This window comes from Podarcis raffonei, chromosome 13 (assembly GCF_027172205.1).
Source record: "Podarcis raffonei isolate rPodRaf1 chromosome 13, rPodRaf1.pri, whole genome shotgun sequence".
NCBI lineage: Eukaryota > Metazoa > Chordata > Lepidosauria > Squamata > Lacertidae > Podarcis > Podarcis raffonei.
The window spans coordinates 36,205,061-36,231,312 of NC_070614.1; the positions used below are offsets into that span (position 1 = coordinate 36,205,061).

A 26,252-nucleotide genomic window follows, 5' to 3' on the forward strand; every position below is an offset into this window, starting at 1 on the left:
GGGGTGGTCTGCCTTAGGAGTTAGTGGGCTCTCCTAAACTGCAGGTGTTTTAAGAAGAGGCTGGATGGCTGTCAGCCAGGAATGGCGTAATTCAGAGATGGGGAACCTTTGACTGCCGCTCCCATCATCCCTGTCTCTTGGTTGCATTGACTCCAGCTGATGGAAGATGGAGTCTATCAGAATCTCTGGAGGGCCAGAGTTTCCCCTTTCCTGCTGTAGTTGCAAGTTTCATGCCCTGAGCAAGGGTGGACGAGACGACCTCTAAGGACCCATCCAGCTCTAAATTATCTTATTCAACCTGATTCTCTTTTTCTTCAAGGGTTTTTACTGCAACAGACCTTCTACATTTCACCACCTAAGGGCTGAAGGAGAAAATCCATTATTGGCTCCCCAAGTATTTCCCCCCGCTTCACTTTAAATCAGCTACAGGTCCACTGTGAAACAGTGATGTTATGGAGGCAAGGCTTAATCGTTTCCAATGAACCGTTTCCCCAATCTAAATCAAACGCACCTGCTGCTATTAGACCTGCAAATGTGGGGCAGGCAGGGAAGATGCAGCTACCTGCATTTTCACCCACTGTGGACCTAATAGCAGCTCAAAGAGGAGGCATTTAGAGGGGGAAATGACACAACCCCACTGTGTTTTAAGCCAGTTATGTGAGCACAGCCACAGTCTACCCAGCACACACAGCTTTGTACAAACAAATGAGGATGAATGTTGAATAAATATATCATCTGGAGGAGCCTAGCAGTGATTATGGGGGCTGGTATCCTACAGGGTCACTGACTAGCCATCCCAACTGCAGGGGTGAAAGAGATTTCGCCTGGCTCTCAGCTAGGGATAAATTGCTGAGCAACTCAACCATGGAAGTGTTTTGGGTACGTCCGAGTTCCCTGGCATCAGGAGCTACGCTGGAGCACAAGCAGTAAAAAGCCTTTTAGGGTGGAGGGGTGGTAAAATGCTGCTGCCAGACTTCCAATGGCCTATTCCTGTTCTAAATGGTCAGTTGATACACCGCCCACCTCAGAGTGCAGGAAGACCAGAACCAGAAACCTTATTGTCAGTTAACTCTTGTTTGGTATTGTTTTGTATTTATGTACTTAAACCTAGATTGGTGTGTGTGTAAAATTTATTCTGTGTTTGTCTAATGATTCATTTTTGCCATTTTTGAATTTACTGACATGCTCTGTATTCCGTATATGGGCAAACCTCGGTTCCCAAATGCCTCCGTTTTGGAACGTTTCAGCTTCCAAATACTGAAAACCCAGAAGTAACTGCTCTGGTTTTGAAAAACGATTTTCAGAAGCTGAACGACTTCCGAGCCACATTTTTCTCCCCCCCCCCCCATTTACTTTGCGGCCTGCCCATTGATCCTTGGTTTTCGAACTTTTCGGAAGCTTCCAGAATGGATTGAGTTCGAAAACCGAGGTTCCGCTGTAGTCGTTTTGCTTTGGGCCCCGTTCCTTGTGGAAAAACAGCACGTAAGTAAACTCAGTCACTCAAGCAATGCCCTGGATTCGGTTCTGAGAGAGGCGATATGCAGCTGGGTTGACCCTTCTTGCACCTCGCATCTCCGTGCCCGCTCTACCTCCTGCCAATTCCCCCACTTCCTCCTACTCAGAGTTCACCACCAAAAGCTTTTGCATGTAGGAGTTGAGCCATTTCTGCCTCTCCATGGCTGTCAGCATCTTGCTTTTCTCCCTGAAGGCGGCATCATCCGCTAGCACAATACTTCGCTTCCCGCCCCAGCCTGGAACCCAGCTGGCTTGGTACAGCGCCACCTTCTGGCCCCTAGGAGACGGAGCTTCCTGTCTCGTTGTGCCCCACAGGCGGGACTTCCTGTTTCGCCCTTCATCTTCATTGTCCTCAGCCCAGGGGGCGCTGACATCTGAGGACATCCACTTGAGCATCCAGTCATGCAAGGTAGTGGATGGGATGCGGAGGCTCCAGGGAACAGGGGCTCCTTTGAGGTCAACACTGCCCCCTGGTGGAGGATACTGGGACACTTCACGTCTCCAGAGCCTGCTGGGAGAGAAAGTATAGGAAACCTGAGTTCTCCAGAGGAGGGATCAAGTAGATTGGAACCGAGGAGGGACCCAATATTGCCTTCTGAAGGAAGCACAGCACAAGTACAGATCCCCCTAAGGTCTTGCCCACACAATATGCAATCTCCAGAAAGCCACCCGTGTTAACCTGTTGCAGCAAAAACAAGCCTTTGGGCGCCTTAATAAAGACTAAATATATTTATAAAGATTTAGGCTGTGTATACAGAATACATTTACAGCGCACCCACCCAAAGAGTCCCGGCAGCTGCAGTTCATCCCTCACACAGCTACAATTCCCAGCACCCTTCACAAACTACAGTTCTCTGACGAGAGGGGAGTTGGGTGCTTTTAACTCCTGCTGCCCCTGACCATTGGCCCTGCTGGCTGGTGCTGAAGGGAACTGCATTGCTTCAAATGTGAGTTCTGCGGGTCCCCCAACCCTGCGCTAGGAATTTTATATAACCTGGCAGCTGTTAGTTGGTGGAAATAATGGAAGCTTAATTAATAGGCAAGAAGTGGAGTAAGAAACCATAGTCTCAAGCCTGCTGGAAGACACTAGAGGCACCTCCACCAGTACGGTCCCTTGAGGGGAGAGCTCAGATTCTGGGGGGGGTGTGTGTGTTGCTGGCTCAGTGTCTGCCTTCAGCATTCTGTCCCTGCCAGGCAGATGCCTCCGGGGTGCTCTCAAGAGAGGCAAGGAGAGGACAGGCATTCCCTGCTATTAATTCCCTGTTCTGTTCAACTGTTCAATTAGATCATGGATAGGCAACCTAAGGCCCGGGGGCCGGATCCGGCCCAATTGCCTTCTAAATCCGGCCCGCGGACGGTCCGGGAACTAGCGTATTTTTACCTGAGTAGAATGTGCCCTTTTACTTAAAATGCATCTCTGGGTTATTTGTGGGGCATAGGAATTTGTTCATTCCCCCCAAAAAATATAGTCCGGCCCCCTACAAGGTCCGAAGGACAGTGGACCGGCCCCCTGCTGAAAAAGTTTGCTGACCCCTGAATTAGACATTTGATAGACTTTGGGCCTCTCCAGACATCTGTTTCATGGTGCATTCTCACTGAAGTACTCACAAGGCAATAAGGTTGGCTATGCACCAACAATTCAAAGTGTTGGTGTTGACCTTTAAAGCCCTAAACGGCCTCGGCCCAGTATACCTGAAGAAGCATCTCCACCCCCATCGTTCAGCCCGGACACTGAGATCCAGCGCCGAGGGCCTTCTGGCGGTTCCCTCCTTGCGAGAATTGAGGTTACAGGGAACCAGATAGAGGGCCTTCTCGGTAGTGGGGCCCGCCCTGTGGAACGCCCTCCCATCAGATGTCAAAGAGATAAACAACTACCTGACTTTGAGAAGACATCTTAAGGCAGCCCTGTTCAGGGAAGTTTTTAATGTATGACATATTAGTATATTTTTGGTATTTGTGGAAGCCGCCCAGAGTGGCTGGGGAAACCCAGCCAGATGGGCAGGGTACAAATAATATATTATTATTATTATTATTATTATTATTATTATTATTATTATTATGCTTTCCATTCAGTTTATGCCTGTAAAAGTTTTGGGGTGGTCATATACTGCTTTGTCTACAATCAGTAATAATCCCATAACCAGTTGCTGGGATCCCATAACTTTCTTTACCCAAAAGTTCTGGTTTATTTTTGTCCTGCTTTTGTCATGCCCCTCTGAAAAGCAATAATGTCGTAGCATTGAGAAAGCGTCGCTGAATGACAAATAAAGCGTGAAGAATAAACCCACTACTGACACATCATGATTGTGTCAGGAACATGTTGCAGAATACACCTGCAATAAAACACCAGTCTGAATAAAACACCAGTCTGTGCCTTTTTCAGCTCTCTTCTTCAAAACTGTCATTTCCTCCATTACTTATGTCCAGGCTGTGAGTTTCATCGTTTATTTGGACAAAAAAAAGTACTGCCTCTGCAGAAGAGGGAGCTATTGTGGTCTCAAGGAAACTGCAAAGTTTGCACAAGTCTGAAAACTACTTTAAGGGGGGAACAGACCTAAGGAGAAGGGAACCTCAAAAACAGCCCAAGGACTGAGCATGCTCAGTTGCTACGAAATTCTGAGAAGCAGTTGAGGATGGGAAATGAAAATATGGGGTGTTGGTGGTGGAGAAGATGGCCTCGAATCTTGAACAGAAGCACTCCACAAACACTGCAACATTTTGTTGCAGGCCCCACGTGACTAAGCAATTGGCCATTACATTGGAATCCATGTTGAAGAATTCCATGAGCAAATTATGGACAAAAATGGTGGAGCTAGTCCTTAAATCAGTAATAGAATTGTGGATTATTTGAGCACTTCTTCCAGACAACCTGTTTGTTCATCCTGGTTTGTCTGCAGGGAGATTGGACAACCTTGACTATGAACATTCTGAGTTCTTTGTGGGTTGGTCACATGGCAGTTGTGTAAAAGGAAGTGCTGCGCCCCCCCCCTTCCCAGTGCATTTTCCTGCCACTTTCCTTACTTGCAGGGGGTTTGTTGCGGGTATGTGAGTGAATCTCACCTGAAAATAGTGACAGTCTGGAAGAGCCCTAAATCTTTCCAAGTCTAGAACCTCTCATTATAGTTTGAAACAAAGCCCCTGCTCCATCCATGTTCTGTTTAACCCTTCCCAGCCCAGCCCCTCTTTTTCCTCTCCTGCAACTCCAAACTTCTCCCTTTGCACCTTCTTGCTGCCTCTTCTCCCCCCGAAAAGGATAAAGAGTCAGTATTAATGTCTTCCCCCCCCAGCCTGGCTTCTTTCGGAAGAGAAAGAAGCAACCAGCAGTTGAAAAAATGAGAGAGGAGGTTCCCCAAAAGGTGTTCCCCTGATTTATTCCACTGCCTATATTGGGATAGTCAACTTGGTTCCACCAAGATGTTGTCCAACTACAACTCCCATCATCGCTGATCATCGCTCACATTGACTGGGGCTGATGGGATGACACTACACTGGCTGCATCTGGACGGCACTGTGTTGGCTGCCCCTGACCAACACATTCTTAAAAACTATTCGGGGTGAAGAACTTTCTCCTTTCCTTTCCCAATCCCCTTCTCTGCCACATACTCTTTTGCAAGACTTTGGTCATGTTACTAAACTTTAAATGCACACACACACCTGCCAACCCTGCCCAATCTTGTCCACTGTAAATCTGGTTCAGATGGAAAATGGCTTGTGTGATCTAGAATGACCGATGGAAAAGGTGGTCAGGGAAAAAACCTCACACAAAGAAAAAGCCCTTCAACTTACCTGCCTGAGTTGTGCACCACAGTCCCTGAAGACAGCAGCAAGCAAGAAGTGAGAATGACTAAGGTGGCCCTGGGACTTTTGCAGGCTCCAAACGCTGCTTCCATGGCTCCTGCGGCTAGGAGGGAAAGACAGGGAAAGGGATTGGTGTGTGAAAAGGGCAACTCCGGCAGGCTCCCACCCCTGGATTCCTTACCTATGTATGTTGGTGACACAGCACAGGGGTTCTTGTATCCCCAGTCCTCTGTTTCCTGCCTCCAGCAATCTCCCTCTGGTAAATTTATACCCCTCTGCCTCTGCTTGTGACATCAGCACAGAGGGCAAGTGGAGGCGTCAGGGGTCCAGATCAATGGGAAGGCTGGACGATGCTTTGAGGCGGGAAAAGATGGAATGGATCGGATTGGAATGGGTTGCTCCTGGGTCACTCTAATAAAAGAAAATAATGAGGCACAGCAAGGAATGTGGTCAGAATATGGACTGTGGAGGGGGAAATATGAGATAGGAGAGTAATTGTGTGTGAGAGAGAGAGAGACAGAGAGAGGGTTTTTAAAAGTGTGACTGAGAGAAATAAATGATGGGTGATTAAAGATGATGGAACTAAACAGAAGGATGGAAAAGTATTGTGGGGGATAGTGGGGAGACTTTGGTGAGAACACATTGATGTTAAAAGTCCATAGGCACTGTGGAGGGGAAAATAAGAGATAGGAGAGTAATTGTGTGTGTGTGTGTGTGTGTGTGTGTGTGTGTGAGAGAGAGAGAGAGAGAGAGAGAGAGAGAGAGAGGGTTTTTTAAAGTGTGACTGAGAGAAATAAAGGACGGGTGATTAAAGATGATGGAACTAAACAGAAGGATGGAAAAGTATTGTGGGGGATAGTGGGGAGACTTTGGTGAGAACACATTGATGTTAAAAGTCCATAGGCACAGACAGAGTGGAATTTTTAGTGCAAAAAAATTGCAGGTTTAATATGCATTTGTGATGTGTTTGTGGAGGGGGGGGGGGCCTCATCCACACTTCCCTTTGCCTGCAATTTCTTCCATTTGGTCCGGGACTTCTATGCACAGGTTCAAGAGGTTTTCTTTTGTCCCGCTGAAAACCTTTTGAACTTGTGCCTAGAAGTCAAGGAGCAAACGGAAGTGTGTGTATATGGAGATGATGTGAATGTTAACAAGACGGGGAAATTAGGCTGCTTGTGTTCTTCTCATTATCAGAGCCATCTCTATCGGATCCCCTTGACCCCACTTGGAAGGTCTCATTCAGCACCACCGCTAATGAAACCTGCTCCCACACTATGACGTGACTCACCGCTTGGTTGTCGATGGAGGGTGGGCGGCTGGGTGGTCTCACTTCCCTCCGGGCCTCATTAACACGAGGCTCACTAATAGGCACACAAACAAGTTGTAGTTGATGTGACTGAGGGTAGGGCAAGGAGACGGGCCACTCCGTTGGGCGGTGGAAGAAGTGCATCCTGGGTCACAGCAACTCTTGAGAAGGGACTGTGCATCAAACTCAACGTGGAGCCTGGCAGGCATGAGCCAAACATGGCCTTTGGTATTCGTCATTAGATCCACCATTTCCATGGTGTTTGCAAGAGGCAGTAGTGCTGCTGTGATACACACACACCTCACAAGTGTCCCGGAAAAACTGGGACATCCCATTTTTTCTTGCGAGAGAATGGCAGCCATTTTGCATGCCGTGATCTTGCATAATTTCGTGCTGTAATTTCCCTTGGAAAAAAATGCTTTTTTCAGGGTCGCAATCTTGCGTGGCACCAGAAAACACATGCTTTTGGGTTCTGTGCCTGAAAAAAGCATTTGGGGGCGGTTTGCAGTGTGAAATCGTGCAGTGATCACATGGTCACTGTCCTCTTGTGACAAAAAATGGGGAGATGGCGTCCCAGTTTTTGCTGTTTGGATGTTGGAGGGTATGTACATACTCATTGAGGTCTGTTCCACCAGCCTGGTTGAAAGCAATTGTTGTTTGGGGTTCCTCTTCTAGGACTGTCTCCATCACCCGCAATTCTACTTGGCTGTGTCTGAGGGAGAGGAAAGACCTACTTCATCTGTCAGGCTAGATGAAGCCTTCTCCAGAAGTGTCCTCTCAAAGGGCATTCCACCTGGCTTCCCCATATGGGCCTAGCTGAAACCAACTACCATTTGGCTTCTCCTCTCCCAAAATAGCTTCCATCAGCAGCCATCCAACCGGGATTGTTTAATAACAGGCTACCAGAAGAAAAGGAGAAGGAAGATGGACACACCATGCTTCTAAAGCACCTGACTTCCCCCAAATAATCCTAGGTACCTCAGTTTACCCTTCACAAAGCTGCAATTGCCAGAACCCTTAACAAACCAAAGTTCCCAGGATTCTTTGTATAGTAAAAGAGCAGGGCCTAAAATGGAAAAGTTCTTCCCACCAAGAAGAACTTCGATTTTAGCAGGCCTGCTGAATTGCCAGACTGGAAGCAGCAGTTCTATATTCCCAAAACTGAAGAGATCCAGCTATGCTCCTCAATTTATGCCATGGGCCCACAAGCAGAACCCATATTTCAATCCTTTGCATTTGCTGTGGAAAGAGGCAGGACTTTCTGGTTCTGAGGGAATACAGGGTCTAATAACAAAAGCTTAATTCACGGCTGCTACGGCTGCTGCTTCCTATCTACAAATATCTAGATATCTTGATATGAGGTATATCTGGAGCAGGCTGCTGAGAGGATGGGATCATACATTTAAAAGGACCTGGTGGATTAAGAGAGAAGAAGGTGTGGGAAGAGCAGACTCTGGGTTTTGTCAGTGAATATCTTAATCAGACATTCAGATGCCGACTTTGCTGGAGGGAACACAGCGAGGCGTTCTCGTCGCTGAAGTTATCAATAGCGCCTCAGCTGCCAGCACTGACCCCAATGCGGCTAATTGGGCGTCGGGATCAGAGACGCAGAGGCAGATGCTCAATTGCTTTCGTAAATTAACGGAGCCGGGCTCCCACCCCCACCCCCGGGTGCACAGGCCTCTCAGGATGTGCGGGCTTCTCAGACGTAGCCAGCGCTCTCAGAGGTGGCACTTGACTTTCATCCCAACACAGACACACACACACACACACAGAAAGAAAGACATGGAAGTCTCAGCCTGTAGAGATAAGGGAGTCTAAACCAGGGGTCAGCAGACCTTTTCAGCAGGGGGCCGGTCCACTGTCCCTCAGACCTTGTGGGGCGCCAGACTATATTGTGAAGAAGAAGGAAAAAAAGAATGAATTCCTATGCCCCACAAATAACCCAGAGATGCATTTTAAATAAAAGCACACATTCTACTCATGTAAAAACACGCTGATTCCCGGACCATCTGCGGGCCAAATTTAGAAGGCGATTGGGCTGGATCCAGCCCCCGGGCCTTAGTTTGCCTACCCATGGTCTAAACATTCCAATATAAAAGCAACACAGGCCTTTCACAGATGTGAAGCAGATGCTGGCAACTAGATTGGTGTGTATTTTGCACACGAGAGATGTTCGCCTGAACTGGAGAAGGGTTCAGTCATGGGCAGGGAGATTGTCCATGCAATGCCCTGAGGTGGGGGTGAAGTGGGCTTTTTATTTTGCTGCCTGACTGAGGCAAAAGAGCCAATGCCCACCCCACAAGTCAGGCTATGGTGGTTACCGTATTTTTCGCACCTAGTTTTTGGAGGAGGAAAACAAGAAAAAAAAAATCTGAATCTCAGAAGCCAGAACAGCAAGAGGGATCGCTGCGCAGTAAAAGCAGCAATCCCTCTTGCTGTTCTGGCTTTTGGGGCAGCTGCGCAGCCTGCATTCGCGCCATAAGACGCACACACGTTTCCCCTTACTTTTTAGGAGGGAAAAAGTGAGTCTTATAGAGCAAAAAATACGGTATGTCCTGCCTGCCCAGCTGGAGGCAGTAATGTTTCTGAAGCTCCGTTGCTGGAAACCACAGAGGGAGGCAAGAGGGCTCTTGTGGTCCTTTCTTAGAGTTTCTCCCCAGGGATCTGTTTGGCCTCTGTGAGAACAGGATGCTGGACTAGATGGGCCATTGGCCTGATCCAGCAGCCTCATCCTTTGTTCTCATGATGTGTATAGCATCTAAGGTTGGCTAAGTTGTTATCGATGCCCAAGGCAGACAACCCTGCAAATGTACTGTATTTACTTGGCAGCAGGGATGGGGGAGAAATTTGATTCGGTTAACATTTGAAGGGGAACCTACATAACCGGCTCTTTCTGAAATGATACGGGATTTGTTAAGTTGTGGGTTGACATAACAGACGACACAGCAATTTCTCCAAAGCAGCTCTTTATTTGTAAATTGGAACAGAACTGAACTGAAGGACTCAGTCAGCCTGCTTATATAGAGCTCCAGTACCTTGTTACTGTAACAACTTTCTAAAACTATCCAATCACTGAAAGTCACTTTTGATTCTTTATTTGCATACAAACTATCCAATCACTGAACATCACTTTCGATCCTTCATTTGCATAACTATCTACAGTATCCCCCTGCTGGCCCAGGGTGAGAACTTCAGTACATAACAGGATTCAAAATGCCATCCTTTGAAAACTGTGCTTGTAACTCAGTTCTCCAACCAAGTAATATGTACAAAAAAGAGAGAGGGTAAAGTGTGCTTAGAAATCAATATATTAGGCAAAATTTCACACAAACACATTTCTATTAGGAGCAGTAGGCAGGTCGGAGCCAAAGAACAGTTGAGAGGCGGGAGTCCGGGTAGTATAAGGAAACAGGGTAATGCTGATAAGTTTTAAAGAGAACTTAAACGAAATGCGAACTTGATGCGCAGAACTGAATTTAAGACTGGGAAAATGAGTAAACAGAAATGGACAAATTCACCCATCCCTGCTTGGCAGCAAAAATCCAGTGGATTGTATTCTACATCAGTCATCGAACAGGCCCATTGAAATTAATGGCCACAGCTAATTTAGGCCCAATCATTTCAACACATCTAGAATTCAGCTGGATACAATCCAGTAAGAATAAATTAAATAAGTAACAATTTGCTACCCTTTCATAACACCAAAGATTCAGCCGCCTCACTCTGTCCTATGGTTGGGCTGGCCACACCTGCAATTCATCTGGAGGACTATCCGCACTGTTTTTACACAAGTTACATAAGGGTAGGAGGTGGACAGAACACAGAGAGCAAGGCTAAGACCATATTTATTGGGGTTGGAAGAAATGCTGTTGAATTCAGTGAAACTTCTGCATGAATAACTTTAGGGTAGGGATTTTCTGCAAGCTCTGTTGGGGAGACGCAACAGGCCTTACCTGGCTGGCATCTAAATTTGTTGCCACTTTCCAGGGCAAGATAAAAACATTTTTATTCATCAAGGCATTTTAATTCAGCGTACGTGTGTGTTTTATTGCTGCTGTTCTGCACATTTGTTTGAACTTACTTTTTGTTAACCTAACATTGATTTTTATCCAGGCGGTTTTTATTTCCTGCTCTGCTGTTTATAGATTTGGCAGGTTGTTGGTTTTTTTTTAAGTGCATGTGATTTGATTTTGTGGCATTTATAATTCCACCCCCCTCCCCATATTCCACATTCCACGTGGAATATGCTCGAAGGACACAGTGTATTCATTTATCAACAAAAAAGATAGCAAGAAAAGAACAGACTGAAATCTTGTGCTCAATTACTAGAGAGTAAGTCTTCTTGAGTTTAACATGGCTTACTTCTGAGTAGAGATGTCTAGGATTGTCCTAGAAATATTTTTAGGCGAGATGCATTTACACGCACAGCCAATTCAGGTTGCACAATGAAAGCTGATTTGGCACTCTTTGACAATAAAAACCCCCGAAACTGCATTGAGTTAAGGGTGCTGAGAGAAGTTAAAGGACCCCTGACCATTAAGTCCAGTCGTGACCGACTCTGGGGTTGCGGCGCTCATCTCGCTCTATAGGCCGAGGGAGCCGGCGTTTGTCCGCAGACAGCTTCCGGGTCATGTGGCCAGCATGACTAAGCCGCTTCTGGCTAACCAGAGCAGCTCATGGAAACACTGTTTACCTTCCCGCTGGAGCGGTACCTATTTATCTACTTGCACTTTGATGTGCCTTCGAACTGCTAGGTTGGCAGGAGCTGGGACCAAGGAACGGGAGCTCACCCCGTTGCGGGGATTCGAACCGCCGACCTTCTGATCAGCAAGTCCTAGGCTCTGTGGTTTAACCCACAGCGCCACCCGCGTCCCGCTGAGAGAAGTTAGGAGACACCAATTCTTTTCACAGAGCTACTTTTCATGAAGTGGCTCACAGTGAATCCCTGTTCACAGGGAAATCTGTGAACTGTAGCTGGGGTGTGTTGTGGGGCAACTCCTGACAACCCTCAGCACCCTTCACAAACTCCTCCTCCCAGAATTCTTTGTGGAAGAAGCCGTGACTGTTTAAAGTGGTATCATAGTTCTTTAAATTTAAAGTTCTTTAGGAGCTCATGTGGCCTGAGTCTTTTCCCCTTTAAATATCCCTGTCTGCTCCTTCCCCTCTAGTTAAGATCAGTTGTAGCTTTGGGAAAGCAATCTTTATAGCCTTTGTGGTGGGTTTGCTTATCCTGTTTCAAAGATGAAGGGGGCAATGTTATTGTTTGGCTTAAACCTTCTGCTATATGGCGGATCTGCTTCTCTGCTGGTACTAGGTGAGTGACTCGGGCTGCAACTATACTTAAAGGTAAAGGGACCCCTGACCATTAAGTCCAGTCGTGGAGAACTCTGGGGTTGTGGCGCTCATCTCGCTTTATTGGCTGAGGGAGCTGGTGTACAGCTTCCAGGTCATGTGGCCAGCATGACCAAGCCGCTTCTGGCGAACCAGAGTAGCGCACGGAAACACCGTTTACCTTCCTGCCGGAGTGGTACCTATTTATCTACTTGAACTTTGATGTGCTTTCGAACTGCTAGGTTGGCAGGAGCAACCTTCAGGTATACTGGGCCGTTTAGGGCTTTAACCTTGAAATGAAACCATGGGAGATTGCTGAATTCTGGAAAGCAGAAGGAGCTTATGCTCATTGGACGAAGGATGCTGGGATTCTGTCCCTGTGGGAATTTGGGGTGGGGGCATAAGGAGGCCATACAGTTAGCTGAGAGCAGTGTAATATAGAAGCTATAACTTCCAAGCACCGTGTCCTTCTTTTCCTCAATTGCTTTCCCATCTGCCTGTATTTGTTCCCTTTCCCTCCTTCCTCCTTTACTCATTAGATTACCCTGTTTCCTTATACTACCCGGACTCCCGCCTCTCAACCGTTCTTTGGCTCCGACCTGCCTACTGCCTGTATGAACAGTGGACCAGAGAGGACTTGGATCCTAGCCAGGCCTCCCGGGAGACAGCTACCATAGAGGTGGAAGTGAAACCAGAAGTTAATGGAAGTGGTGAGTCTGTGGAATAAAGCAAAAAGTCGCTCAAGAGTTTTGTTGATTAAGTTGGCACTTCAAAAAATTCTCCTTCCAGTGCTATTTTGGAAAGCGCAACATCCCTGACTTGTACAGAAACTGGTGCTCCATTCCGTATAATCCTGAGGAGATGTGGGTTCAGATCCCTACTCCATGAAGCTCACTGGCTCAACCCGATCTACCTTATAGGGTTATTGTAAGGGGGAGGGAAATGGGTGTCTTATTATTATCTCTTTCCAAATGTACATAATAAAACCACCTGTTTGGAGAGGCTTGCCATATTGCTGCTGGGGCTGGCCCTACTGTTGGGCAGTTGGCAGATGCTACACTGTATATCAACATCTATCACTAAGTAATTTGAATCTCCCGCCTCTCCTGGGTTCTTTAAGAGAGAATAGATCAGATTGCTCTTTTTCCTTCCAGGACACAACCACACCTATAAGATTGGTCGGAAGTTCCCTATACCCTATTGTGGCCCAATGACAGAGGAGCCTTTGATCAGAAAAGACCTTGCTTATGAGGTGGGGCCCACCTTAGTTTGCCTCCGTGACAACTGCACGAAAGCAGTCCTTCCTGGGCGAGGGTACAGGTGAGAAGTTTATTTGGTCTCATTGGGTAAATATCTTATTTACAGAGGAATGGTGTCATCTGGGTCTCGGTTGCATGCCTTGCCCTCCATGACTTTGTCTAATCCTAGTTGGCGGCCATCACTACTTCCTGAGGGAGCGAGGGAAAGAATGCGCAATAAACAATGCCTGTTGTATAACCTCCCTACAAACTTTGTGCAAACAAATCAGGACGAATGCCTAATAAACAGGTCATCTGGAAGCAACCAATATCTATCCTGCTCAGAGTTCCTCAGGATGATGATGATAATAATAATAATAATAATAATAATAATAATAATAATAATAATAATAATATATTGTTTATACCCCACCCATCTGGCTGGGTTTCCCCAGCCACTCTGGGCAGCTTCCAACAGAATATTAAAATACAATGGTCTATTAAACATTAAAAGCTTCCCTAAACAGGGCTGCCTTCAGATGTCTTCTAAAAGTCTGGTAGTTGTCTTTCTCTTTGACATCTGGTGGGAGGGCATTCCACACGGCAGGTGCCACTACCGAGAAGGCCCTCTGCCTGGTTCCCTGTAACTTGGCTTCTTGCAGGGAGGGAACTGCTAGAAGGCCCTCGGAGCTGGACCTCAGTGTCCGGGCAGAACGGTGGGGGTGGAGACGCTCCTTCAGGTATACTGGGCCGAGGCCGTTTAGGGCTTTAAAGGTCAGCACCAACACCAAGAGGATAATAATCTGAAAAACCTCTGAGGGGAAAGTGGGCTTTATGTGTGTGTCCCATAAAGCATTAACCACGTCATGCCCGAATCTGTTTTTCTTGCCTTTCCCACTTTGGACAGGGCCCGGTACCTTCTCTACAATCAAATCCAGACTCTCCTTGCTGCAACCAACTGGTCCCAGCCTTTCCACACACGAGGTGACATGTGGGGCAGAGGGGTGGTGGTGGTACAAGGGGAACTACAGCTTTCAGGCATCTTGGTAGTCCAGGTCCAAGATTTATAGAGGGTTTTTTGGGGGGGGAGGGGGGATAGAGGACTGGAGAGGCGTCCTTCCTAGAAGAACGGTGGGGAAACCTGTGATCCTCCAGAGATACTGCTCCACTACATTTCCCATCATCCTTGACCATTGGCTGTGTTACCTGGGGATGATGGGAGTTGGAGTCCTGCATTGTCTGGAGGTCCACAGGTCTTCCACCCCTTCTTTAGAGTGAGACCAACTTCCTACATTTGTCCTCCAACAGGCGTTTGAGAAATGGTGTGGTGTAACGGTTAGAAGGCTGGACTTAAGAATCCTGGGTTCCAATCCCAGTTAGCCATAGAGGTTACTGCGTGACCTGCTTGGGCTAGCTACTCTTGGCTGCCAGCTTGTTGTTAGGATAAAATGCAGAGAAAGGGGAACCCAGAGTTCTTTGGGGAAAGAGAAAGTGTGAAGCAATTTAAGGAAACTCTTCTATTTGGGTGCCTGTGGAGCAATGCCTTGTTTCCAAAATATAGTAAAAGCACATGGTTTTGGCTTTAGGTGCAATCCCCAGAACATGACCCCTGTGCGTATTACGGGCTAACTACATATACTAAATGTGTCTCGTCTCTTTTCCCTTTCCTTCCACGGTAGGTCTACCTATCAGTTTCCGTTCCATGGATGTTGCATTCGGAGGCCTCTCAGGCGGGCTGGTGGCTGTCATAGTTCTGCTAAGCATCACTGTGTTTCTACTTTTGGGGGCTGCTTGGTTAATCGTGGTTGGGTGGCAGCAGTGATCTTCCCCAACTTTGTGAACCGGAAGCACTTAATGACGGAATCCTGGCCCAGTGTAGGATTCCAAGAGCTGCCCACATTCCAGTGTCATCAACGTTCTTATTGCAGCCTAATAAATGTGCCTTACTTTTCGATCTTCCAGCTGTTCTCTGGATTGAGTGTTTTTTCTGGGGGTGGCAACTCACAGCTGTGCTGGGTGAGGCTGATGGAGACCAATATCATCTCAAGACCCCCAACTCTTGAAGTCTAGAGTAGGTCAGTCTCAGGATGCAACAGCTTCACATTGTTAAACTTACCCCACTTCTCCCAGCACTGTGAAGTTCCTGGGTTTCATTTCCTTTGGCTGGGGGTCGCTGGGAGCTGTAGAGTTTTGTAATATTTACAAATATACAGGTTGAACTTAGGTGGTGGAAGTAAAAGGTAAAAAGGTAAAGGACCCCTGGACAGTTAAGTCCAGTCAAAGGCGACTATGGGGTTGTGGTGCTCATCTCACTTCAGGCCGAGGGAGCCGACATTTGTCCACAGACAGCTTTCCAGGTCATGTGGCCAGCAGGACTAAACTGCTTCTGGCACAACAGAACACCATGAGTGCATGGAAACACCATTTACCTTCCTGCCACAGCAGCACCCATTTATCTACTTGCACTGGTGTGCTTTCAAACTGCTAGGTTGGCAGAAGCTGGGGCCGAGCAACAGGAGCTCACCACCACCACTCAGATTCAAACCGCCGACCTTCTGATCGGCAAGCCCAAGAGGCTCAGTGTTTTAGACCACAGCGCCACCCGCGTCCCTAGATGGTGAAAGTACTGCTTTAACAACTCCCAACAGACAGCTGTATCCACCATCCCACATCAAATCTCCAGAGTGAAGTAGCTCAGTGTTCCCTGCTACTTGCACAACCACCCGAAATCAGCACTGATTTTTATGGATGTGTTACCACCCTAGAGCACAGTGAAGTTGTGGTCCATCTCACAGCTCTTCCTCCTGCGACTTCCCATCAGTTGTTCATATCAGTGCTGTCAATTTGGCATTGGCAAGGCTGGAAAAGAATTGAAAACAGCTCAAGGACTCCCATGGATGTGAAGGTGGTTTGAGAAACAACACCTCAGACAATACCATATTATTACAAAGTACAGGATACATATGCGTTTTGGATAACACTGTGTGAACACGGGTTAGAAACCCAAAACTGGAAATGGTGTGAGGGCACAGTAAATGGAAGTGGGAACATAACCTGGGCCTTTCTAAAAACAAAACAAAACAAAACAAAACACTACTATTTGTTTATTTTCATAGGTACACAGGTTCCCTCCCAGTGGTCACTAGTTTGTGGAAGGGATTGAAGTGCATACCATGAAATTTAGGTTTGCACAATTAAAATGTATTAAAAGTGCTCGGTCCCCCTAGCACAACAAATCATTAAAAGAAAGAAAGAAGACAACACAATTTTTTTTTTGGGGGGGGGAGGAGCATGGTGCAACAAAGTTCAAGATAACACTGACCTATATATTTTGTTACTAACTTTATAGAGATAAGTCAGTGCTAGGATAAGGCTGTAAATAATAAATTATAAGCACAGTCCTTTTTTTTAATAAAAAAAGCCTTTTGATTTGATGCGTGCTATATGTAGCACATCATATGATTATGTATTATATATGTGCATATATGCCGATGTGGTATATTGCAGACAATTCTCAATTTTCAATTTGCCTGAAAGACTGCACAAATTTTGACTTCTTCTAAATAGAGTTTTAAGGATAGAGGACGATATGCTATGCAGTGGAAAATGGTTATTAGCAGACTCCACGGGGGGGGGGGGGAGAGGAAGTCTGAGAATCCAGAGAATTCTACACTTTTTGATTCTATTTTATGTGTGAATGTAAAATTAAATTGTAAAACCAATAAAAACGTATTACAAAATTTCGACTTCTTCCCTCTTTTAAAAAAAGGAATCAATTTCCCCTTGCTTTCAAAACGCGGGTGTGCATTTCTAAATCTTCATTTCCGAATAAGGGAGGCACAACATGAGAGCTAACATTTGACCCTCCAGACTGAACTCTGACAGCTGCTATTTCTAGTCGTTCATAAAAGAAGTGTTAGCTACAACCGTGTTGCTAAGTTGACCTCTCCTGGGGCTTGTGTTTTGTTAGCTGTTTCTATCCCTTGTGGGGAGTTAAGATGTTTCGGGTGGGGCCTCTCATTCTGCTCCTAGGTTGTTGCATTTAGATGCAAGCGGTTCCTTTGAGCATCACCGCGCTCTATTCCCCTTCCTTGGCCGAGTGTCCAAACAGGAGACCCCTCCTTAACCTACAGTGGACGGTAGGTAAATCTTAAAGACTTTCCTTCTTGTTTGTTATGCCTTTCGAAAAGCAAACCTAAAAGAAAGAGTTCAGGAAGAGTACCAGGAGGAGCTCAGTAATTTTCAGCTGGTTTCACTTTAAAAAAATAAAATAAAAATACCTCTTGAATGTTATTCGTTAGCCTCCTACTTTTTAGGAAATTCATTTAGAGTAGTACCTCGGGTTAAGAACTTAATTCGTTCTGGTGGTCTGTTCTTAACCTGAAGCCATTCTTAACCTGAGGTACCACTTTAGCTAATGGGGCGTCCTGCTGCCACTGCACCTCTGCTGCATGATTTCTGATCTGATCCTGAAGCAAAATTCTTAACCAGAGGTACTATTTCTGGGTTAGTGGAGTCTGTAACCTGAAGCGTCTGTAACCTGAACCATATGTAACCCGAGGTACCACTGTGTTTAAATGTTTATGCATCTGAGATTCAGAAAAGGGCAACCAAGATGAGGAAGGGAAGGGGCGTAACTCCTTTATGCAGAAAGGTTGTAGCTTCGGGGATTTTTTTAGTTTAGAGAAAAGGCAAAATTAGGTGACGTGGTAGAAGTTTGTAAAACACAGCAAAGAGTGAAACTGTGGAACTCACCCCCCTCAGGACAGCGATGCCTTTAAAAGAGGATTAGGCAGATTTGTGGAGGAGAAGGCTACTGGCCATAATTCTGAATATCACTTGCTGGAAACGGCAGGAGGGGGACGATCTCTTGTGTTTAGGTCTTGCTGGTTTCCCACAGGCTTCTGCTTGGCTGCTGAGAACAGGATGCTGGACTAGACAAGCCATTGGCCTGATGCAGCAGCCTTTCCTTATACTTGCCAACTTTTTTGATTAAATATCTCCCAATGCATCCTTGTTAAACTCTTCAGAAATGGTGGAATTGCAACTCCTACCAGCCATAGCCAGCATTGCCAACGGTGAGGGACAATGGGAGTTGTAGTCCCAGCACCTTCTAGCAGGTCCACAGGTTTCCCACCTCTGCTGTAAAGCATGGAATAAACCTACATGGATAGATAACATACACACTGTTCAGCTTTATAATGGGGTCCTTTTCTCATTCTTTCTGTATCACACAGTGTATGTGTTTAGAAATACACACTGTGCTTTTTCTTTTGGTAAAGCAAACTCAAGCCAGCTTGCAAACAACAACAACAACAACAAGACAACAGTCCAAATTTCAAATTATATTAGTCAAGAGCAGGGTAAATCAATCAGCTGGAAACCCTGGGGCCAATGGTTTAATCTACACTGAGAGCCTGGCAGAATAAAGAGGTCTTGCTGTTTGCCTCGTGTAATTCATAGTCAGTGGCATGCTCCCTCAGAACGTCCACAGCATACACTTAACAGCGCTTTCCCCCAAAGAATTCTGGGAACTGTAGTTTGTTAAGGGAGCTGGGTGTTGTCGCTCTGTGAGGGGTCACTTAACCACTATCAGCATTCTTAACAAACTACAGTTCCCAGGATAAACTGTGAAGGAAGTCATGACTGTGAAAGTGGCATAAAAGTGCTTTAAAATGTATTGTGCAGGTGTGAGCTACAATCCTGCAATTCTTTTTGACTGAAGGAATGGCCAAGGAGCATTCGAGGGTGGGTGGCCGCACCTTCCATCTTCTTTATGCGATATCTCTTTGCTCCCATCAGAATAACATCTGCCTTGCAACAAGGTCTCTGAAGTCGCTCTGCTCTGTCGAATGGCTCTTGCTTGATGATGATGGGGGAACGATCAGTAGTCAAGAGAGCTGTAAACAAGGGCTTCCCTGTGGACCACGTTGACACACAAGAGAGTTTGACCCGCTGTTGCGTATCTAGGGTTGTGCCACAGCTTTGTCAGAGGCGGCTGTGAAAGGAAAGATTTGTTGCTCAGGGTTATCCTTGAGGGCTTGTGGGCAGGCGGGCTCAATTTGATCCTGCGCTTGGACTGGGGAAGCTGTTTCGATGGCAAATGCTTGGCCAGGAAACATGTCAGTGAAGAGCGCCTCTGAGAATGAGCAGAGTGCATTTCCTTAAGCCCCAAGGAACTTTGCAGGGCCTTGCAGGTCTGCTGCTAGAGTGTGGGGTTATCCAGGTGGCCTGAATTCCCAGCTCCTGTTTTTAAAATACCATGCTGTTTGTGAGATTGCTGAATGTCTGGCAGGACTGGGGGGGTCTCAGCTCCCCTGCTTACCAGAAGTGGATTTAGGGCAACATGACCGGTTCCCCTGCGCCAAAGGAGCACCTTCCTGCCTCATTCCTAAAGCCTAGAAATGCTTGCCCAGTTTTGGGAAGGAGCTGGAAGGGCTCTAGGACCCTGCCAGAGCCTCACACCTCCTTCCCAAAGCCTGGCACCTCCCTTACCCAGCTTTGGGAAGGCACCATGAGGGCTGGGAGGGGGGTGTAAAATTTTGGCCTCCCACAGGACGTTACATTACGAAGGTCCGCCCCTGCCATTGCTTTAGATAAACGTCAGACACATTTTGCATATGTGTGACATTGGTGGCAACATACATATCCTTGCTAAGATGACTTGCTCAAGCTTCTAGTCCTCATGAAACTGAGAAGAGGTTTTGCACCTGTGTAGGTTGCATTTGCTAGGGTCTCAACAATCAGGCTTCCTAGCACAAGTAGTGGGAGTCTTGGTGCTCTGCATGGCTTCGTGTGCCTCTTCTGTTGCACCTACAGCTTTCAGTCTCGCCACCCACTGGTCCCCCACCATGTGTAAACTATCGTGTTTTGAGTTTCTGTTGGGATAAACGAGTGCTCAAGCTATACCTTACATGACAGGCGCATGCCAAGCCTCTGCACAGAGTTTTCTTTTTGGACAATAGGGAGCAAAACTGTTATTTCTTGGTGGATGGGGATATGTCACTATTATTATTATTATTATTATTATTATTATTCACAGAATAAAATATTCACAGAATAAAATCAAGCTATAAAACCACAAAATACCTAATAAAAATAAAAACAACAACCCAATAGCCTCTCCCCCCCAAAAACACATTTTAAAAGGGCATAGGATGTAAATCAGGTCAACCAAAGGCCTGGTTAAAAAGGACGGTTTTTGCCTTGTGCCTTAAGGTGCATAATGAAGGCGCCAGGCGAACTTCCCTGGGGAGAGCATTCCACAAACAGGGAGCCACTGCAGAGAAGGCCTGTTCTTGTGTTGCCACCCTCCTGACCTCTTGAGGAAGAGGCACATGAAGGAAGGCCTCAGAAGATGATCTCTGGGTTCAGGTAGGTTCATATGTACTATATGTACTATGCTCCATACAGTATAAGGTTTCGATGTTCCCCTTAGCAGCTCAGCAGACCAGACACAATTTCACTCTCCATCACGGGGTCCTGTGCACTGGTGGGGACCATCTGTTTTCTGTTCACTCCTGTGCCGCTTGTATTTTTGTGACCACCAAAGGTTTTCAACAAATAAATCTGACTAAGGCAAACCTACATTTCTGGTCTGCGATTGAGTCCCTCCCACAAAACAGGGATGGTCTGGAGGTGGCCTTGGTCTTTGGAGGTGGTCATGGCTTTCTGTTCCACGGACGTCCCACTTGCACTCCTGGGTTTATGTGTGGAAGGTCTCCTTGGTTTGTATTGTGCCACAGGCCAGCATTTTATCTTCCTCTGCAGAGACTCCTGGGTCTGGCAGTTTGAAAATGGATCTGAACCACCTTCTCGCTTGCCTGCTGTTGCTGTTCCTGGGTGCAAGCCACGCTACCACTGACGAAGCTCCCAGCACGCCCCTTTTCTCCTCTCCTTCCCCTCTCCCCACCACCTGGTCCTCCACGCCACAAACATCCCCCGAATCCACGCAAGGTCCCACATCAGACGCCACTGACGTGACATCTTCGCCCAAACCTTCTCTGACACAGCAGGACCAGGACCACAAGGAGCCCTCAGTCTCCAGCCCACAGACAGAGAAACCCAGGCTTCCCCAAGAGAAGATGGAGGCTGCTCCTTTCAAGTTTCCTGAGGTTGACATCGAGGAGTCTGGCGGAAGTCAGCAATGGGAGACTGCAGCTCAGGGAGTGGCCATTATGCTGATGAAACCCAAAGGTGAAGGTGATTCTCCTGGGCTTTCAGACAGGGGAAGGGCTGTGGCTCATGGGTAGAGCGTCTGCTTTGCATGCAGAAGGCCTCAGGTTCAATCCTTGGCCTTGCCAGATAGGGCTGGAGGATGAGGCATCTTCCTATGCCTGTGTGGGGTTTTGTGGAGGGATTAGGTAAAGGTAACCATCATGCAAAGCTGACCATTAGGTCCAGTCATGGCCGACTCTGGGGTTGTGGCGCTCATCTCGCTTTACTGGCCGAGGAAGCCGGCGTACAGCATCCGGGTCATGTGGCTAGCATGACTAAGCCGCTTCTGGCGAACCAGAGCAGCACACGGAAACGCCGTTTACCTTCCCGCCGGAGTGGTACCTATTTATCTACTTGCACTTTGAGGTGCTTTCGAACTGCGAGGTTGGCAGGAGCAGGGACCGAGCAACGGGAGCTCACCCCGTCGCGGGGATTCGAACCGCCAACCTTCTGATTGGCAAGCCCAAGAGGCTCAGTGGTTTAACCCACAGCGTCTCTGTTTGTGGAGGGATTAGTTGATTGCAATTCCAATCCTGGATTCTCCAGAAGGGCGCTGGGGTCGTGTAGCTCACAGACCAGTATGAAACCATGGACCTGGGAGAACTTGTGGCTATTGGGTGACCCAAAGCAAGTTGGCATCTATCAGCCTCAGTTGCTATATCTGTAAAATTGGGGTTAGAATGGGCTAGACCCAGACTCAGGCCCCATCCGCACTATGCATTTAAAGCTGCATCATACCACTTTAAACAGTCATGGCTTCCTCCAGTGAATCCTGGGAGCTGCAGTTTGTTAAGCATCCTGAGAGGAGACCCCTCTTCCCCTCAGAGAGCTACAATTGTATGAGTTCCCTGGGAGGAGGGATTGACTGTTCAACCCTCTGGGAAGGGCAGCACTGTAAGGGGAATAGGGGTCTCCTGACAACTCTCAGCAGCCTTACCAAACTACAGTTCCCAGGATTCTCTGGGGGAAGCCATGACTGTTTCAGGTGGCATGATACTGCTTTAAATGCAGATGAGGCCTAGCTTGGCTGCTCACATGTAGCCCAAATTAAGTGCATTGTCAAGAAAGTGGACAAACGAGGATACAGGTTTGCATAAAAACTGCACACGCCTGCTGACTTATATGGATAGATGCAGTATTAAAAATAATTGCTATTATTTAAATAGAAATGCAATACATCTGGGTCATAGCTGTCAACTTTCCCCTTTTTTTGTGAGGAATCCTATTTGGAATAAGGGAATTTCCCTTAAAAAAAGGGGAAAGTTGCCAGCTATGATCTGGGTCAGTGCGTCTGGCTGTTAACCAGAAGGTTGGTAGTTTGAGCCCACCCAGGGATGATTGTGGGCGGGGTTCCTGCATTGCAGGGGTTGGACTAGATGTCCCTGGGGTGTCCCTTTCAACTCTAGAGATCTATAAATCTCACCATAGTAGAGAAGGTGACCTGGGTGACTGCCTGTTCAGCCTGCTTACCGGGTGCTAACTGTTAACTGGCAATTTCAAGGCAACTTATTGTCTTGCAGCCTTAAACTTGACCTGGATGAGAGAACCCTTCAAAGAGAGAAAGGAACGGGGAACTTCCTGCCTGTGGGCCTAGTGAGACTCTGCATGGGTCTCAGCTTGGCCCATGGGGCCATTTCCATGTCACACCCTCCTGCTTGTTCCTTGACACGGGAGGCTTGCTAGGACTGGCTCCTCTATTTCATAGAAGACGCCTTAGAAGGGAGGACTGCGTTTCGTAAAGTAGGAGACATGTCCATGCTTCCCACGTAGCTCTCTGTGTGGGCTAGGGATGAGAAAGATCTTTTCATTCCAGTTTCTCTCCGTTTCTCATTTTCCCAGTCTTAAATTCAGTTCTCCACATTTTGCAGGCATTTGTGTGCATGTGTGAGTGTTTTTAATGAAAAATCCTTACGAAAATTCATCATCTTTTTAGTGCAATTTTTCTTTCTGAGAAACACATTTTTATATGCAGCTTTGACTAACATACGCATTTTTGCAAAGCAATTCCCCCAGATATAATGCATTTTGTATTTTCCCTGCCCCACTAACACTTTCATTTTCATGGATGCTTTACACACACACAAACATTGCTGCAAACTTTGAGGACTGCATTGCAAAATTGCGAGAAGTGCTAACTTCTGAGGAGATCTGCATTTTGGTTTGTGTATTGTTCCATAAAGTGAGAACTTGATAGGTTTGGCTTTGAATGCGGATGGGACCTCTCCTCCATCCCTAGTGTGGACCATGTGATATCATTCTTCCTTCTTACACAGGGCAACCATCCTCTGGGGAAGCCCACACCGCAGCTAGCCACGCCATGGGGCTGTTTCTCGCTGGCTGCGGCCTGCTGCTCTGCCTCTTCATCGGGGTCTATTGTGCCTACAGCCGAGGATCCAAGAAAGAACCGTTTTCCCACCATCGCTTGTATGAGGACGGATTTGATGACCCTGGTAAGCGATGGGTGGTCTTTGGGAAGGAGAGTGAGTGGGACCCGGTGGGCGAGGATTGAGGAGAACAGTGCAGGTGGCTGGACTATGCTTTGATACCAGCCGCCTGTCTGCATTGTTGAAAGGGAAAGAGCAGGATGGAGAACCCGTGATTGGACTGCAGTCCCCATCATCCTTGGCTATTGGCTGTGCTGGTGGGGGCTGATGGGAGTTGGAATCCAAGAACATCTCAAGGTTCTTCACAGCTGGGGAAGATCATCACTGGTTACCCCTGAATACCCTCCAACATCTTGCAGACCAAAATTGGGACGCAAAGATGAGCAGGGTGGTTTAACCTACAAACAATTGTAAGGTAAATAAGTAAAAGGAAACAACAAAATAGACCACCAGTTACAATAACTGAATAAGATGATGACCTGAGTAGTAAAAGCCTTGAGAAATGAAACATGTTGATGTGGGTGTCAAGTGAGCCTCTCTAGGGAGAAAATTGCCTAAATAAGGGGCCACCACTGAAAAGACCATTTCCCCCCAGTTGCAGCTAACAGGTGTTGAAAAAGATTTTTTATTTTGCCAGTCAGCCAATACCAGGCAAAACAGATTGACTCAGTGAAAAGCAACTTCAAGTGGCACCTGACATGGTCATGTGATGCAATGGTCCATGGATGGGTTAATTTCTTACTCCGCTCCCCCCCCCAATTTCTTCCCAGCCCTCTTCCTGGACAGCCCAAAGGATTACGACTGGTTCTTCTACGAGACTGACGGTTACGTCTACCCAACGGCCTCCCAAGCCCAGACTCAGCCAATCCAGACCCTCTCAATCCCAGCTCTCAAGCAACCGCCCCCCACTCTTGATGGGTCGCCAGGGAAGCTGTCGTCTTCCGAGGTGGGACAAGACTCCAAGCAGCCCCAAGCAAGCCCTGTGAAGCTGGAGTGCCTGTCCCCAGCCAACCTGCGCACTGGGAACTTCATCTGAGGCTCTGGACCCTTTCCAGAAAAAAATATGGGCTACGTGCAAATCCCTCTCCCCACTCCTGCAGACTGAATTCTCTAGGCCAGGGTTAGGCAGAAGGTAGGACAGCCTATTTACTGATAGGCTGCTGCTGGAGAATTTGCGGTAGATTGGCTCCCCAAAAAAGTAATGAGAAAAAATCCACCCCTTTTCCAAATATAGATTTTTTTTTTTTTTTAGAAGTCCTGATCTGTAGAAATGCAGATGCTGTTTGGAATTTTTTGATACATTCTTCCCCTGCATGGGTTATGGGTGCAGGAAGTAGTTGACTCCATCTGCACCCCACACCCCAAGTCACCACTTTGTTCCTTGCTCTGATTGGTGGAGCTCAGCTTCCTAGCAAAAGCAAACACAAAGCAGATCTTGCAGTCCTGAAGTTTGCCCACATGTGCTATAGAGCACAGCCTCTCTCCAGGTGCCCCCACTTTTGGAAGTGAGGTAGGCATTCTCACAGTAGTGGATCCTCGTCTGCATAGATGGTTTTTAATGCTGCCAGTTGTATTTCATTGCATTATTTTTTTTTAAATTATGTGATACGTGTTTTTAATGCGAGGTGTTGTAAGTCAATTTGAGAATATGTATGGAAAGGCGGAAATATTTTAAATAAATAGAGACATGGAAACCCAAACAGGAAGCTTCACTTTCTAAATAAATAAATAAAAACAAATCCCTGTCCAAACCTTGAAAGCATAGAGACTGGCTTTTAGGAAGTGCACTCTGCACATGCTTAAAGGTACTCTAGCCTCCTGAACTTCATGCACTGAGGGGGAAGCTTCCTAGTCTTTAGGAACAGGGCTGCCAACTTTTTAACCAGCTGCTGCAGCTGTGTCTTTCACAGTAGCCTGATCTAATGCATTCTTTAAGGTGCCCCAAGACTTCATTGCTTATGCTGCCATCAGCTGCCATGGCAGAGTCTCTGAAATAAGCTTGATTGTCGACATCGGGCGATATGGCTTATATCCATGATGTGATAAGCCTCACCAGCTGATGGCGGCACCTCCAGTCTGCTGGTAAAAGCACGTGAGCAGGCCTGTCTAGATCTGCTGTTGCTTTTCTAGTCAGTTGGCAACCTTACCCTGAAACAACCATTTGTGGGGTGTGACCATAGTCTTGCCAAAATAAATCCAGGGAAAAGGTGTAACTCTCAAGCTAAACACTAGATGGCAACATGGGGTCAAATATCCCATCCTTGCCTGGTGGGGAAATCTGAGGTCTACTCCTGACAAGGGGTGGGAGAGTTAAACCGCAAGAAGCCCGATGTGTAAAGTTCCTTAACCTTTCACCGTGGGCTAACCAAGTAATTTGAAAGTAAATGTATTGCGTGACCTTGCATAACCTCAATCTGATATTTCAAAAATGCACACGCACAAAATATACATCTCAGTCCA

At 46.9% G+C, this 26,252-nt stretch overlaps 2 protein-coding genes across 3 annotated transcripts; one reads left to right on the top strand and one right to left on the bottom strand.

Annotated features, from left to right (window-relative positions):
- Positions 1 to 1,425: 1,425 nt before the first annotated feature.
- PTH2 (parathyroid hormone 2) lies at positions 1,426 to 5,408 on the bottom strand. The gene is made up of 2 exons (XM_053363168.1): positions 5,302 to 5,408; positions 1,426 to 2,026 (listed from the first exon to the last, which is right to left on the bottom strand). The coding sequence occupies exons 1-2, from the start codon at positions 5,403 to 5,405 to the stop codon at positions 1,615 to 1,617; spliced, it is 516 nt and encodes a 171-aa protein (XP_053219143.1). The 5' UTR covers positions 5,406 to 5,408; the 3' UTR covers positions 1,426 to 1,614.
- Positions 5,409 to 17,189: 11,781 nt separating this feature from the next.
- GFY (golgi associated olfactory signaling regulator) lies at positions 17,190 to 25,551 on the top strand. Of its 2 annotated transcripts, none has more exons than XM_053361439.1 (4): positions 17,190 to 17,323; positions 20,964 to 21,387; positions 23,682 to 23,858; positions 24,563 to 25,551. In XM_053361439.1, the coding sequence occupies exons 2-4, from the start codon at positions 20,988 to 20,990 to the stop codon at positions 24,826 to 24,828; spliced, it is 843 nt and encodes a 280-aa protein (XP_053217414.1). In that variant the 5' UTR covers positions 17,190 to 17,323; positions 20,964 to 20,987; the 3' UTR covers positions 24,829 to 25,551. The 2 variants fall into 2 exon arrangements, with proteins under 2 accessions (XP_053217414.1, XP_053217413.1); XM_053361438.1 differs by having other exon boundaries at positions 17,190 to 17,330; positions 20,962 to 21,387; positions 24,563 to 25,550.
- The last annotated feature ends 701 nt before the right edge of the window (positions 25,552 to 26,252 follow it).